We start from the raw sequence: 15,924 nt of genomic DNA, 5'->3' as shown, positions 1-15,924 counted from the left end.
TTTTTCTCTAGAAAAACCAAGCCCACCACCAAAGCTGGGAGTGACTGATGTGACCAAGGAGAGTGTGTCCATAGCCTGGGCCAAACCAGAGCAAGACGGAGGCAGCAGAATCACGGGATACCTGGTGGAAGCTTTGGAGAAAGGCCAGGAGAACTGGTTCAAGTGTGGTGTAACCAAGTTCATCCACTTCACAGTGTCTGGTCTGAGAGAGAGTGCTGAGTATTTCTTCAGAGTCAAGGCAGAGAACCATGCTGGCTTCAGTGATGCTAAAGAAATGGTTACCCCTGTTGTGGTCAAAGACCAGCTTGGTAAGTTGCTGATCAGATTCAATAATGTGATTAGTGGTGACTAAGAAATACAAACAACAGATTAAAAAAACATCCATTAATTTTAGTTATTCCATATAGCCAGGCAACAACCAAGTGAAATAATGCAATATTACACCCAATTTCTGCAGAATCTCCTGAGATCATCATGAAGGACTTCCCCCATAACACAGCATATGTCAGAGCCGGCTCCACCCTCAAGTGTGAGATCCCACTGACAGGCCGACCTCTGCCTAAAGTGTCCCTGTCCAAGGATAATGTGCTGCTCAAGTCAACAATGAGGTTCAACTCTGAAGTCACCCCTGACAGCATCAAGATCACTCTGCGCGAGAGCATTGCTGGAGACTCAGGACGCTACGATATCACTGCCTCCAACTCCAGTGGAACCACCAAGTCCTTTGTAAATATTATGGTTCTGGATCGCCCCAGTGCCCCTGTTGGACCTGTGGAGCTGTTTGACGTCACAGAGGACAGTGTGAGTCTTAGGTGGCTCCCACCAGCATACGAAGGTGGCAGCCCCATCACCAACTACATCGTTCAGAAGAGAGAGACAACCACTGCCAACTGGATGGATGTATCTTCTGCTGTGGCCCGTTGCACCATGAAGATCATGAAATTGACCACCGGCCTGGAATACCAGTTCAGAATCAGAGCTGAGAACAGATATGGAATCAGCGAGCACATTGACTCACCAACTGTTGCTGTCAACCTTCCTTACAGTGAGCAGTCTTGGTTTTGCTTCCCTCTCTAAACTTTAAGTCATCTTTTTTTTTTACTCTGCTTTTCATGATGAACATGTTGACACTCTTCAACTCTGCCTCTTACCTTCCAGCTATTCCTGATGCTCCATCGACTCCAGAGATTACTGCCGTCACCAGGGAGACCATCACTGTAGCCTGGAAGGAGCCTAAGTCAGATGGTGGCAGCCATGTGTTTGGCTACCATCTCCAGATGAAAGATAAGAACAGCATCCTTTGGCAGAGAGTCAACAAAATGGTGATCCGTGCCACACACTTCAAGGTCACCAGCATCAATGCCGGACTTATTTATGAGTTTAAGGTTGCAGCAGAGAACGCGGCTGGAATCAGTGCCTTTAGCAAGATTTCAGATGCAGTATTGGCTATTGATGCCTGTGGTGAGTGGAATGTCAAAACCTTTGAATAAAGTTGTTTGTTTGTTTTTTTAAGATTATTTTTGGGGGCTTTTATTGCCTTTAATGGACAGGACAGTTTAAGTGTGAAAGGGGTGGGGTGGGAGGTGGGGGCGGCAGCAAAGGGTCGAGTCTGGAATCGAACCCGCAGCCATTGCAGTTAGGGTACAACCTCTGTATATGGGGCGCCGTCTATCCACTGAGCCACCAGGCGCCCCTTAATAAAATTGAGGAAATCTCATTTTCCTTGTTAGCAACAGCTGTCTTATAATGAGTTCTCCCTGTCTGTTTCTGCAGAGCCACCCATCAACTTGCGCATTAATGACATCACCAAGAACTCCATTAGCCTGGTTTGGCAAAAGCCCAACTATGATGGAGGATCCCCAATCACTGGTTACATCATTGAGAAGAGAGAGGGCGTTAGTCCCAAGTGGTCCAAGGCCAACCTCACCAACGTCACAGACACACGCTTCACTGTGACTGGCCTAACCCAGGACGAGTCATATGAGTTTAGAGTCATGGCCAGAAATGCTGTTAGCTCAGTGAGCAACCCGTCTATAACTGCTGGGCCAGCCACATGCGTGGACACCTATGGTAGGTCTGTTTTATTTTTCAGAGCATTTTTTTTCCAAACTGGGTTTTGCTATAAAATGAAGCACACTGAAAATCCTCAGAGAATTAACATGCTGTATTTTGGACATTGCAGTGTTTTTGTGAAACTGTATATCACATGATGTTCTGTCGTGTGTATATATCCATCAGAATTTGAACTGATGTGCCTGATTTTGGGTTTATCATTCAGGTGCCCCAGAGATTGAGATTCCTCAAGAGTACTTCAGTGAGGTCAAGTACAGGGCAGAGTCTAATGTGGAGCTCAAGTTCAATATCACAGCCAAACCTACACCCACTATTGAGTGGTTTAAGGATGGCAGAGAGCTGGAGCCTACCGCACAGCTCTCTTTCAAACACACATTTGAGACCACCAGTTTATTCTTGAAGGATACCACTCGTCTTAACTCTGGAACCTATGAGGTCAGGGTGAAGAACTCCCTGGGAACTGCAAGTGCCATTGTCAGGCTGCTCATTCAAGGTATTCAAGTATTATTTAAAAACTGTATTCATGACAGTAATTTTGCTTGCTTGAAACATAACTCATAAACATAACATATGTTATATACAGTATAGACTCTGACGTACAGAAATATATCCTCCCCCTATCCAGACAAGCCAGGCCCACCTGCTGGAGAGATTCAGTTTAAGAAGGTGACAGCTGACAACATCACCATTATGTGGTCCCCGCCTGCTGATGAGGGCGGTGCCATGGTAACACATTATATTGTGGAAAAGAGGGAGACCAGTCGAGTCATGTGGTCTATTGTCTCAGAGAAAATGGTCGACTGCATTGTTAACGTGGCCAGACTCATCCAGGGCAATGAGTATATCTTCAGAGTTCGTGGAGTCAACAAGTATGGCATCGGAGATGCACTGGAGTCTGAACCTATAATCGCAAGGAATGCATTTGGTAAGCAAACACAATAAACTTACCATCATTCACCACAACTACTATTTAATCCAGAGTTAATTATTTGTTTTGAAAAATTACTACATTTAAGTGTATTATTATTCATACAATGGAAAATGGAAAGCTGGTCTATTTCATCTAACCTGTTAGTTTTAAATCTTGTACAGTTCCTCCTTCTGAGCCATCCAAGCCTAAAGTGACCATGATCACCAAGTCCACAATGACAGTGATCTGGGAAAGACCAGCATTGGATGGAGGCAGCGACATTGATGGCTACTACCTGGAGAAGAGGGAGAAGAAGAGTCTGCAGTGGTTCAAGGTTTGTTTGCTGACATATCATTACAGAAGTTTCACTGAAGTCTAAAATGTACCAAACTAATAATGAGCATTTTAAGCATCATAACATCTGTTTTTTGACCAGGTGGTGAAGGGCACCATCAGAGACACGAGGCAGAAAGTCACCAACCTGGTGGAGAACAATGAGTACCAGTACAGAGTTTGTGCTGTCAACAAGGCTGGAGCAGGAAACTACTCTGAAGCCTCTGATCTCTACAAGGCCTACGACCCCATTGGTAAGTCTTAAATAATCCCTTTCATAACTGTTTAGGTCTTCACATGAAACAGCTGGTAACATTCGGGCCCTTTTGTCTTCTCCAGATTTGCCTGGGGAGCCATCCAAGCTGCGTGTAGTCGACTCCACAAAGACCTCTATCACCCTTGGCTGGGAGAAACCCGTCTATGATGGCGGCAGTGAAATCACACACTACAGTTTAGAACAGATGAATGCAGAGGACAAAGAATGGGTGATCATCAACCCACAGGTCAAAGCCTGTGAGTATGTGGTGTCTCACCTCAAACCTGGAACCTACTACTTCTTCAGAGTCTCTGCTGTCAACTGCAAGGGCAAAGGAGAGGACATCAAGATGTACCAGCCTGTGCAAGCCAAAGATATTTTGGGTTTGTATTCATATAGACCACTCTACAGTACTGATACAAGACATGAGTCTTTTATCTTTGTTTTATGATCAAGATAAAAACATGTTAATAATGAAAATTGATGCAGTTTATTAAAGCACTAAAAAGCTATTTTATATCATTTTTATGGCTTCTAATAATTGCCATTGATTGCTATGCTGAGTAAATGTATTATTTTCTGATGGATTATATTTGTGTCATTATTAATATAAATTCTGGGTCTTTCCTCTGTTTCTGTTACACTTCTCTCCAACAGAGGAGGCTGATTTGGACTTGGACGTTCCCATGACAACCCAATACACGGTCAGGGCCGGCCGTGATGTAGAAGTGTTTATCCCCCTGAAGGGACGCCCCGCCCCCAACATCACTTGGCGCCGTGGTGACCGCAACATAGCTGGTGACAACCGCTACACTGTCACCAGCACTGAGCGAGCCACCACACTCCTCATCCCTAAGGTCACCCGCGATGACCGTGGCAAGTACCTGCTAGAGATTGAGAACGGGGTGGGAGAACCCAAGATCATTACTGTGTCCATCAAGGTTCTGGACAGTCCAGCTGTCTGCCAGAAACTGATAATCAAGAATGTGACAAGAGGAAAGCTGACCCTCAGCTGGGAGGCTCCTCTCATCGAGGGCGGCTCCCCGGTCACTAATTACATTGTGGAAAAGAAGGCCTCCACCATGAAAGCTTACCAGGTGATCTGTGATAAGTGTCCCAACACAACTTACAAGGTGACGGGACTGGAGGAAGATGTAGCTTACTTCTTCCGTGTGTCTGCTGAAAACGAGTATGGTGTGGGCGACACCTGTGAAACTACTGAGCCTGTAAGAGCCACTGAAACTCCTGGAGCTGTTAAAGACCTGGTGATGGTGGATTCTACAAAGACCTCTGTTACCCTGCAGTGGAGCAGACCTGACCATGATGGTGGCAGCCACATTACTGAATACATCATTGAGAAGAGAACCAAAGAAGATCCCACATGGACATTGGGAGCAACATGCAAGCGTTTGAGCTGTGAGGTGACAGGACTCAAGGAGAATGCTGTCATGGACTTCAGAGTGATGGCCAAGAACGAGAAGGGCAACAGTGACTACTCCCAGATTGGTCCCATCACAGTGAAGGACTTCATCATTGAACCCGAGGCCAACCTAAGTGACTACCCCAATGGAGAGCTTGCTGTTCGTATTGGTCAGAACATCCACATTGAGTTGCCTTTCAAGGGTAAACCAAGACCTGCTATCAGCTGGCTGAAGGATAACCTGCCTCTGAAGGAAAGTGACAAGATTCGCTTCAGGACCACTGACAACAAGACTTCAGTCACAGTCAGAGGGGCCAAGAAGGAGCATGCTGGCCAGTACACCTTGGTTCTGGACAACAGAGTCATCAAGAACTTCTTTGACATTAATGTGATCACTCTGGGACCTCCCTCAGTGCCTGTTGGTCCCATCCGCTTTGATGAGATTAAAGCCCAGAGTGTCATCATTTCTTGGGATGAGCCAAAGGATGATGGAGGTGGTGAGATCACCTGCTACAGCGTGGAGAAACGAGAGACTTCCCAGGCTAACTGGAAGATGGTCTGCTCCAGTGTTGTCAGGACCACATTCAAGATTCCCAACCTGGTCAAGGGAACTCAGTACCAGTTCAGAGTCCGTGCAGAGAACAAGTATGGAGTCAGTGAATCACTCAACTCCTCTGATGTTGTTGCCCAGCACCAGTACAAACCTCCAGGGCCTCCTGGAAAGCCTGTGGCCTTCAACGTCACCAGTGACGGCATGACCATCAAGTGGGATGCTCCAGGCTTTGATGGAGGATCCCCGATTATGGGCTATCATGTTGAAAAGAAGGACAGGAACAGCCTCTTGTGGGAGAAGGTGAACTCGACCATCATCTCCAACAGAGAGCACAGGATCATTGGTCTCTTGGAGGGTCTGGAGTACTCCTTCAGAGTCTATGCTGAGAACAACGCTGGACTTAGCGTTGTTAGTGAACAGAGCAAGCATGCACTTGCTATCTCCCCTGTCGGTAAGTATATGCCAAAGTCTAAAATCATTTATGTTGAGGATTAGTGTAGAACTTATAGAAACAGTCATACATTTTGGAAATCCTATTTGTTAACAGTCTTACCCAGAGTCAGATGAGAAGGTGGATATCAGTTTAATTTTTGTTTAGCGTTGTCAACACCAGAAGCAAAGCTTGATCAAGATTGTTTTTGCTCCAGTATTACTTCAGTATTTTACAAACAAGCACAATTCATTAATTGCTCTTTCTTCTTGATTAGATCCACCTGGCACCCCTGTCTGTATTGATGTGACCAGAGACTCAGTCACACTGCAATGGGAGATCCCCAAGAGGGATGGTGGCAGCAAAATTGTTGCCTACAGTGTGGAGAGGCGCCAAGGTAGAGGCAAATGGCTCCGATGCAACTTCACTGATATCTCAGAGACCCAGTTCACTGTGACTGGTCTGTCCCCTGGAGACCGATTTGAGTTCAGAGTCATTGCCAGGAATGCCATTGGTACAGTCAGTCCACCATCTAACTCTTCTGGATACATTATGACCAAGGATGAGAGCAGTAAGTACTTTCAAATTTTTAAAAAAAGTATAGATATCTCACATCCCTTTGATTGTGCCAATTCCTCATTTGTTTATTCTCTTTGCATCTGCAGTTTCCCCAGAGATCGAGTGGTCTCCAGACCAGGTGCTCACTCTGAGGGCCGGTGAAAACATTAAGCTCAGCTGCAGAATCACTGGACGTCCTGTTCCCCAGATTGTCTGGTATAAGGATGGCAAAGAGGTTGACAAGAGGACCATGCTTGACATTGAGATCACCACCGGCATTGGCACCAGTAGTGTATTTGTTCGTGATGCTAACAGAAACCACCGTGGAATCTATACAATAGAAGCTAAGAACAGCTCTGGTACCAGGAAAGCTGATGTCAATGTCAGAGTACAAGGTTAGCAAACACTCCCAATGTTTCAATATTTAACACTACAAACCTTTTCAAACCTATTTATGACTATTTTTGACATAAATTCTCTACTTTATGTTTCCTTCTAGATACCCCTGGGCCTGTTGATGGCCCCATCCGTTTCACAGGCATCACAGCTGAGAAATGCACCGTGTGGTGGAACCCACCAGAGAACGATGGCTGTGCTGCCATCACTCATTATGTGGTGGAGAAGAGGGAGACATCCAGGATCACCTGGGCCTTGGTCACATCCAAATGTGAAGCCTGTTCTTACAATGCCACCAACCTCATCAAGGGCAATGAATACCAATTCAGAATCTCTGCTGTCAACAAGTTTGGTGTTGGCAAACCACTGGACTCTGATTCATTTATCGCACAGATGCAGTACAGTACGTAAAATCAATCATGAGTATTTTCTGTTTGAGGTATTGACAAAAAATACAAGATTTAACCCTTGTTATTGCACTTTAAAGTTGCCAGAAAATAAGGGGAAAAAAACAAATAGCTTTTACACTAATTGACTCTCTTAACGTACCATTTTTCTGCTCTTCAGCTGTGCCTGATGCCCCTGGTACCCCAGATGCCACCCACGTGACTGGAAACAGTATCACCCTGGGCTGGACAAGGCCAAAGTCAGATGGAGGCAATGAGATCAAACACTATATCCTGGAGAGGAGAGAGAAGAAGAGCCTGCGCTGGGTAAAGGTTTCCTCCAAGAGGCCCATCACAGAGCTAAGACACCGTGTCACCAACCTCACTGAGGGCAATGAGTACGAGTTCCGCGTAATGGCTGAAAATGGTGCTGGTATTGGACCAGCCAGCAGCACTTCCAGGCTCTTCAAATGTAGAGAACCAACCAGTTCTCCCAGTAACCCCACATTAGTCAAAGTTACTGACTCCACGAAGACTTCTATCACTGTGGAATGGACTAAGCCAGTCTTTGATGGCGGTATGGAAATCATTGGCTACAATATCGACATGTGTAAGGCCAGTCTGGAGGAGTGGCACAGAGTCAATACACAGATTTGCATCCACACCAAGTACACTGCTAAGGGCTTGGTTCCTGGAGAGTTATACAAGTTCAGGGTCAGTGCTGTGAATGGATCAGGAGAGAGTGAACCCTCAGTGTTGCCCAGTGCTGTTCAGGCTGTGGACAGACTTACATTACCTGAAATTGACATTGGTGCCAAGTTCAAGCAGACTCACATTGTGAAGAATGGCGGCACTGTCACTCTCCACATTCCCTTCCGCGGAAAACCAACTCCTCTCGCCACCTGGTCTAAGGTCGATGGTGAGCTGCCTGTTATGGCTGATATTAACACCACTGATTCTTCCTCTACTCTGACCATTGAGAGTTGCACTAGGTACGAAGCTGGCAAATACACCCTGAGCCTGGAGAACAACAGCGGGCACAAGTCAATCACATTCACAGTCAAAGTGCTTGACACACCTGGGCCTCCGGGAGCTATCACCTTCAAAGATGTTACCCGTGGAGCCTTGACAGTTATGTGGGATGCCCCCACGAATGACGGTGGATCCAGAATCCACCATTACATTGTGGACAAGCGCGAGGCCAGCCGCCTGGCCTGGCAGGAGGTCAGCAACAAGAGCTCTCGTCAGACGATCAGGGTAACTGGTCTGGAGATTGGTGTGCCATATCTCTTCAGGGTCACTGCTGTTAACCAGTATGGTCAGGGAGAACCTCACGAGATGACGGAGCCCATCGTTGCCACAGAAGAACCCGCACCACCCAAGAGATTGGATGTTGTTGACACCACAAACTCCTCAGCCTCCCTTATGTGGCTGAAGCCCGAGCACGATGGAGGCAGCCGCATCAGAGGCTACATCGTTGAATTCAGAACCAAAGGCACTGACCGCTGGGTTGTTGGTGGAGAGACCAAATCCCAGAAGATGCTGTTGGAGGGTCTGATTGAGAACACAGAGTATGACTTCAGAGTCAAAGCCAAGAATGACGCTGGAATAAGCGAGCCTCAGGGCACCTTCAGCTCTGTGGTCATTAAGGAGCCTCGCATTGAACCTACTGCTGACCTCAGCAGCATTACCAACCAGCTCATCATATGCAAGGTCTCCAACACCTTCACAATCAACATTCCCATCAGCGGCAGGCCGGCACCCAAGGTCACCTGGAAGCTGGAGGAAATGAAGCTAAAGGAGAATGACAGAGTCTCCATCAGAACCACAAAGGAGAACACGACTTTGGTGGTGAGAGAAAGCAAGAGAAGCGACAGCGGCAAGTACTACCTGATCCTGGAGAATGCTGCTGGTGTGAAGACATTCACAGTGACAGTGAATATTGTTGGCAGACCGACTCCACCTACAGGCCCCGTGGGAATTTCTGGAGTCTCTTCAGAATCCTGCACTCTCTCCTGGTCTGAGCCAGCTGATGATGGCGGCAGTGATATCACCAACTACATCGTGGAAAAACGCGAGTCTGGCTCTGCCTCCTGGCAAGTAGTAAACTCCAGTGTGAAGAGAACCACCATCAAAGTGACTCACCTTACCAAGTATATGGAGTACACCTTCAGAGTGTGCGCTGAGAACAAGTTCGGAGTCAGCAAGTCCACTGAGTCTGCTGCTGTAGTCATTGAACATCCATTTGGTAAGTTTACAAAACTAAATGCAAGTCCTGTTTTTATATGTATGGAAGTTAAATAATTGATAAATGTATTTAGGTCAAAGTCAAATTAATAATAACCTTTCTCATCTGCACTTCACTTCCACAGTTCCTCCAAGTCCTCCAACTCGTCCAGATGTGGTATCTGTGTCTGCTAATGCCATCAGCATCAAATGGGACTTGCCATATGCTGACGGTGGCAGCCAGGTGACAGGCTACTGGATCGAGAAGAAGGAGAGAAACACAATCTTGTGGGTTAGGGAGAACAAGCTGCCCTGCTTGGAGTGCCAGTACAAGGTGTCCAACCTGATTGAGGGCCTGGAGTACCAGTTCAGAGTGTACGCCATGAACATTGCTGGACTCAGCAAGGCCAGTGAGGCTTCCAGACCTGTGGTGGCGCTCAATCCTGTTGGTGAGGGAAACTTTCATGATAAACTACAAAAATTAATGACAGGTTGTTTGGCAAGACAGCTAATAAACAAAAACCTGTACATGTAGTGCAATTTCCTGTTCACCTTGCTAAGCTAACACAGTTAATAAAAACCTACGTGGCCAAAGCTTTCTTACAGTTTGACCATAAACTTTTTCCTCTTCAGATCCTCCCGGTAAACCCGAGGTGACGGACATCACCCGCTCCTCTGTGTCACTATGCTGGACCGTGCCATTCAACGATGGTGGCAGCAAGATTGTTGGTTATGTGGTGGAGAGGAAAGTCTACAGTACAGATGAATGGGATGACAATCGCTGGCTCAAGTGCAACTACACAACCATTAGCGAGAACTACTTCACCGTCTCCAACCTGGGAGAGGGAGAGACCTTTGAGTACCGTGTCATTGCCAAGAATGCCGCCGGTGTCCACAGCGCACCCTCCGAGACCACTGGGCCGGTCACATGCAGGGATGAATACTGTAAGTCATCACAATAAGGAATACTTTTTCATTTAATAGGTAACAGGTTTTAGATTACCTATGAGCTCAGAGTCTAAAACAGTCATTTTAATTGCATTAAAATCTAATCGTCTCCCCTTTGCTTCAGCTCCACCAAAAGCTGAACTAGACAGCAAGTTAGTGGGTGAGACTGTCACCGTCATGGCCGGCTCCGATCTGGTCCTGGATGGCGCCGTCGGCGGTAAACCAGAGCCAACTGTGTACTGGGTGAAGGGCGACAAGATTTTGGAGCTTGGTGAGAAGTACTCACTGACCTACACCGCCACCAGAGCCATGGCCGTTATCAAGAACTGTGACAGATATGACACGGGCAGATACATCCTGACCGTCAAGAACGCCAGTGGAGTCAAGACCGCTGCTGTCAATGTCAAAGTTCTGGGTGAGCAGCCAAGAAACTGTTGACTCTTGACTAATAAAACGTTCAGTGGAGTAACAGTAGACGTATGTGCCTGAACTGCCTGGTCTAACTCTCGGTTTCTGTCCTGTAGACACTCCTGGAGCTCCAGCTGATAAGATTGTGATCAGCAGAGTGACAGAGGAAAAGTGTACGGTGTCCTGGAAGATTCCTCTGGAGGATGGTGGAGACAGTGTCACTCATTACATTGTGGAACGTCGCGAGACCAGCCGCCTCAACTGGGTCGTCATGGAGACTGAGTGCAAGACGCTGTCGTGTGTCAGCACTAGGCTGATCAAGAACAACGAGTACATCTTCAGAGTCAGAGGAGTCAACAAGTTCGGACCTGGAGTTCCTCTGGAGTCTGAACCCGTCATTGCAAGAAACGCCTACAGTAAGCGCCAACATCTGACTTTTAATGCTATAATAATAATAATAATGATAATAATAATAATAAAAAGAGTAAGAGGAATTGGAGAATACTGAATTAATATTTCTTGTTAAATTTAATCCTTTTATCTTGAAATTAGTGAAAATTGAAAATGCTAATATTTTAAAGTGTTTTCTTTATAATAAAAAAAATAATCTGAAAATGTTTTCAGATTATTTTTGATTTTTAAGATGTTAAAGGTTTTTTTTCTCATTTATTAATTAATGCCACACCACATAATTTGCAGAATATTTTTTTCTTCTAGTGTAGATTCAGACATGATGTAAAAGGATGTAGTTTTGTTTCGGTGACTCTGACCTGTCTTGTCTCTCTTCCTCAGCCATCACGACCCAGCCAGGCACTCCAGAGGCCACAGCTGTGGGTAAGGAGCATGTCATCATCGAGTGGCTGAAGCCCGAGAGCGATGGAGGCAGCGAGATCAAAACCTACCTGGTGGATAAACGAGAAAAGAGCAGCACCAGGTAGGAACAGCTCCTGAAGAATTTTAAGGGCAGAGTTTAGTTTTCTCTTTTTGAAATATTCTCATTGTCAATCTCTATGTCACTGTACCTGTTTTTCTCCGAAATAGGTGGACTCGGGTGAATAAGAATTACACTATCTACGACACCCGTCTGAAGATCGCAGGCCTGATTGAGGGAAGCGAGTACCAGTTCAGAGTAACAGCTGTCAACGCTGCTGGAGAAAGCCACCCAAGCGACGCCTCACCATACATCCTCTGCAGAGACCCAACATGTAAGAGATTCACTCAAAACCTTAACTGTTTTTATAAGGTTACAGTTTTTAGAACTAGAACTTGATTTTAAATTGTTGTGGTGATCCCAAAATGATGGATTGATATTGGGATAAGTTCACATATACATCATATTTGTCTTTGTGTACTCCCAGACACCCCCGCTGCTCCATCAATACCTCGTATCACTGACACAACCAAGCACAGCATCAGCATGACCTGGACCAGGCCCATGTATGATGGCGGCTCCGATGTCACCGGCTACGTGGTTGAGATCCTTGAGGAGGGCTCCGAGCAGTGGTACCGCGCCACTGCTAAAGCTCTCAAGACAAATGAGTATGTGACTGCCGGCCTGGCAGCCAATAAAAAGTACAGATTCAGGGTCGCCGCCGTTAACAACAAAGGCACCGGCGAGTTCAGTGAGCCGAGCACTGAGGTTGAACCCCTGGAGAGAATCGGTGAGATTTCTTTCAGATAATGAAACAGTCATTTCATTACAGCTAATGTGGGGATTTGAATTGAAATGGGAAATAAATGCTTGTTAAACGTGTTTTAACAGTTGTGGTCTTTTCCTAGTGACAGACCTTTATCAACATTCCAACTTGTTACATAGCAGTTGCAACATTATCACACTCTCCATTTCCTCTGCTCAACCCGTTCAGAAATGCCCGACCTGGAGCTGGCTGAGGACCTGAAGAAGACAGTGTGTTTGCGTGCAGGAGGAACTTTGCGTCTGGTTGTATTTGTCTCTGGCAGGCCGCTACCTCTAGTCGGCTGGAGGAAGAAGGGTGTTGAGCTGCAGAGCCGTGGCTACATTGAGACCACTGACAGCTACACCGCACTGACAGTGGAGAAGGTCAACCGCTACGACTCCGGAAAATATGTTGTGGAGGCAGAGAACCCCTCTGGCAAGAAAACTGCCACCATCTTGGTTAAGATCTACGGTATGTCATCTCAAGTCTGCGCAGATACCAAATATTACATGCTGAGTTTAGGAAAAATTGGTATAAAAAGTGATGATCATGATTTATCTGCTCAAATTCCATCAATTTTGCAGCTTTGGTTAGATCCTCCTTAAAGAAATACTCACTAACATATTCTCTTCCTTGACTTGTCTCTCTCCTGAAGACACTCCTGGTCCTCCAAGTGCTGTTAATGTGAAGGACTATACCAAGGAATCTGTTGTGATCACTTGGGACGTCCCAAGCATTGATGGTGGTGCTCATGTCAGCAACTACATCATCGAGAAACGTGAAGCCAGCATGAAGTCATACAAGACCATCACCACAGAGTGTAGAAAGACCCTGTTCAGGATCACCGGTCTGGAGGAGGGAGTGCACTACTTCTTCAGAGTCCTGCCGGAGAACATCTATGGTGTTGGCGAGCCTTGTGAGACATCCGAGGCTGTGCTGGTGTGCGAAGTGCCGTCAGTGCCTCAGAACCTCCAGATCGTTGATGTCACCAAGTCCTCTGTCTCTCTGTGCTGGGAGAAGCCGCTGTACGATGGCGGCAGCAGGCTGACAGGCTTTACCATCGAGGCCTGCAAGGTGGGCTTGGACAGGTGGAGTACTGTGGCTACAGTCAAGGCCTCAGTGTCCCAGCACACCATCCAGTCTCTGGCAGAGAACGACCAGTACCTCTTCAGGCTTCGAGCCACCAACAGCAGGGGACCTAGCGAGCCCATGGACACCGTCACTCCTGTCACCATCCAGGACATCAAGGGTAAGACAACATCTTTACACTTCTGCCTTTGCTGAAACCCAGAAAAGCTTCACAGAAATTATTCAAATATGATAAACACATCATATCCCTCCTTTTTTTCCCAGTGATGCCCAAGATAGACATGACCAACATCCCTCAGAAGATTGTCCATGTGCACCGAGGCAAACCCATCGACCTTAACATCCCCATCAAGGCCAAACCGCAGCCTGTCTGCTCCTGGTTCTTTGGTGGTGTCAAACTGAAGGACAGCCTTGACCGCATTAAGATTGACAGCAATGGAAAATACTCCCACCTCGTGATTCGCGAGACCACCATCAACGACACGGGAAACTACACGCTTGAGGTGAAGAACGCCATCGGCATGGCCACAGAGGTCATCAAGGTCATCATTCTCGGTAAGGACAAATGAAGGTTATACACGGATAACATGTGCCTCTTTATGCGCAAAAACATTCAGAATTATAACCAGCTGTATTCTTGTTCCCATTTAGACAAACCTGGCATCCCAGTGGGTCCAGTGAAGATTGAGGAGAATGACGGTGTGTCAGTGACAGTCAGCTGGGAACCTCCAGAGAAGGACGGTGGTGCCAACGTTAGCGGCTACGTGGTGGAGCAGCGTGATGCCCACAGGCCAGGATGGATCACCATCTCTGAGTCAGTGACCCGACCCTGTTTCAAGTTCACCAGACTTACGGAGGGAACTGAGTATGTGTTCCGCGTTGCTGCCATGAATCGCTTCGGTGTTGGCGGCTTCCTGCAGTCTGAGGTGGTGGAGTGCAAGAGCCCGAAGAGTGAGTTCTCTTCCCATCAAAATCTTCCTGTTCTGTGTCTGTTCTTCCATTATTGTTTGGTTCATGGGCCACTGAATCCTTTTAATTTGATTGTAAACAGTGATCTTGTACCCTGCAGTCTTTCAGTTCATCTCTTTACCTATCCAATTTACTGTGTAGCCATCCCTGGACCTCCAAGCAAGCCAGAGGTGCTTGATGTCACCCATGAGGGCATGACTCTGACCTGGCAACCACCTGCGGACAACGGTGGCTCTACCATTGCTGGCTACATCATTGAACGTAAGGAGGCCCATTCTGACAGGTGGTTGAGGATCAACAAGAACCCTGTCACAATGACCAGATACCGCTCCTCTGGCCTGATAGAGGGGCTGGAGTACGAACACCGTATCACCGCCATCAACTCTAGAGGAGCCAGCAAACCCAGCGAAAGCTCTGCCATCACTGTCGCCATGGATCCCATCGGTACGTGTTGGGAAAAACTTAGTGTAACTGCTGGAATGACTTTTAATGGGCTTCATTCATAAAAGGCCAACGCCAACCAACTGAGGTTGAATCTTTCCAATGTGGAGTCATTTTATTAACAAAAAATCTGTGTTGTGTAACAGAGCCTCCAGGTCCTCCAGTCGAGGCCAGAGTTACAGACACCACCAGGACTTCAGTGTCTCTGGCCTGGCTGCCGCCTGAAGAGGAGGGTGGTTCTATCGTTACTGGCTACCTGATCGAGATGCAGAAGGTGGACCAGGTGGAATGGACCCTCTGCAACACGACGCCCACCAAGATGTGCGAGTACACCCTCACACACATGCCCCAGGGTGCTGAGTACAAGTTCAGGGTCATCGCCTGCAATGCTGGCGGTTCTGGAGAGCCCGCTGAGATTCCTGGAGTGGTTAAGGTCCAGGAGATGCTTGGTAAGAGTCCATGATTTACAGTTTAATTGAACGGTTGAATAAGCATACTTTTACTTAATCAAACTGTAATTTAACTGACAAAAACAATCTGATCTCTGTCTTTGTCAGATTATCCCGACTACGAGCTTGATCGTAAATACGAGGAGGGCTACGTGGTGCGGCAGGGTGGAGTTGTCCATCTGTCTGTGCCTATCAAAGGTAAACCCATCCCTACATGCAAGTGGACCAAGGATGGTCGTGACATCTCTCACCGGGCCATGATTGCCACCCATGATGACATCACTGAGCTGGTCATCAAAGAGGCACACAAAGATGACACCGGTACCTACGACCTGGTGCTGGAGAACAAATGCGGCAGGAAGGCTGTGTACATCAAGGTGAGAGGCTCATCTAGAGGATACTT

General features: G+C 46.9%; 1 protein-coding gene across 1 annotated transcript in view; it reads left to right on the top strand.

Annotated features, from left to right (window-relative positions):
- Positions 1-15,924, top strand: part of LOC121939590 (titin-like) — a 79,088-nt gene that overhangs the window by 51,500 nt on the left and 11,664 nt on the right. The window contains exons 47-74 of the mRNA XM_088083855.1: positions 12-308; positions 458-1,045; positions 1,159-1,461; positions 1,774-2,070; positions 2,279-2,566; positions 2,699-2,998; positions 3,166-3,317; positions 3,420-3,570; positions 3,656-3,955; positions 4,230-5,996; positions 6,253-6,546; positions 6,641-6,928; positions 7,033-7,332; positions 7,497-9,563; positions 9,688-9,990; positions 10,175-10,486; positions 10,614-10,904; positions 11,014-11,313; positions 11,690-11,831; positions 11,939-12,102; positions 12,256-12,558; positions 12,763-13,044; positions 13,229-13,822; positions 13,927-14,217; positions 14,314-14,613; positions 14,773-15,075; positions 15,219-15,521; positions 15,630-15,898. Of these exons, the coding sequence (XP_087939981.1) occupies positions 12-308; positions 458-1,045; positions 1,159-1,461; positions 1,774-2,070; positions 2,279-2,566; positions 2,699-2,998; positions 3,166-3,317; positions 3,420-3,570; positions 3,656-3,955; positions 4,230-5,996; positions 6,253-6,546; positions 6,641-6,928; positions 7,033-7,332; positions 7,497-9,563; positions 9,688-9,990; positions 10,175-10,486; positions 10,614-10,904; positions 11,014-11,313; positions 11,690-11,831; positions 11,939-12,102; positions 12,256-12,558; positions 12,763-13,044; positions 13,229-13,822; positions 13,927-14,217; positions 14,314-14,613; positions 14,773-15,075; positions 15,219-15,521; positions 15,630-15,898 (11,549 nt within the window). The remainder of the gene's footprint in view (positions 1-11; positions 309-457; positions 1,046-1,158; positions 1,462-1,773; positions 2,071-2,278; positions 2,567-2,698; positions 2,999-3,165; positions 3,318-3,419; positions 3,571-3,655; positions 3,956-4,229; positions 5,997-6,252; positions 6,547-6,640; positions 6,929-7,032; positions 7,333-7,496; positions 9,564-9,687; positions 9,991-10,174; positions 10,487-10,613; positions 10,905-11,013; positions 11,314-11,689; positions 11,832-11,938; positions 12,103-12,255; positions 12,559-12,762; positions 13,045-13,228; positions 13,823-13,926; positions 14,218-14,313; positions 14,614-14,772; positions 15,076-15,218; positions 15,522-15,629; positions 15,899-15,924) is intronic.

The sequence above is a fragment of the Plectropomus leopardus genome, chromosome 10 (assembly GCF_026936395.1).
Source record: "Plectropomus leopardus strain MGB_pleo_1.0 chromosome 10, ASM2693639v1, whole genome shotgun sequence".
In the NCBI taxonomy this organism is placed as follows: Eukaryota; Metazoa; Chordata; class Actinopteri; order Perciformes; family Serranidae; genus Plectropomus; species Plectropomus leopardus.
This window is presented reverse-complemented; position numbering and strand designations above follow the sequence as displayed.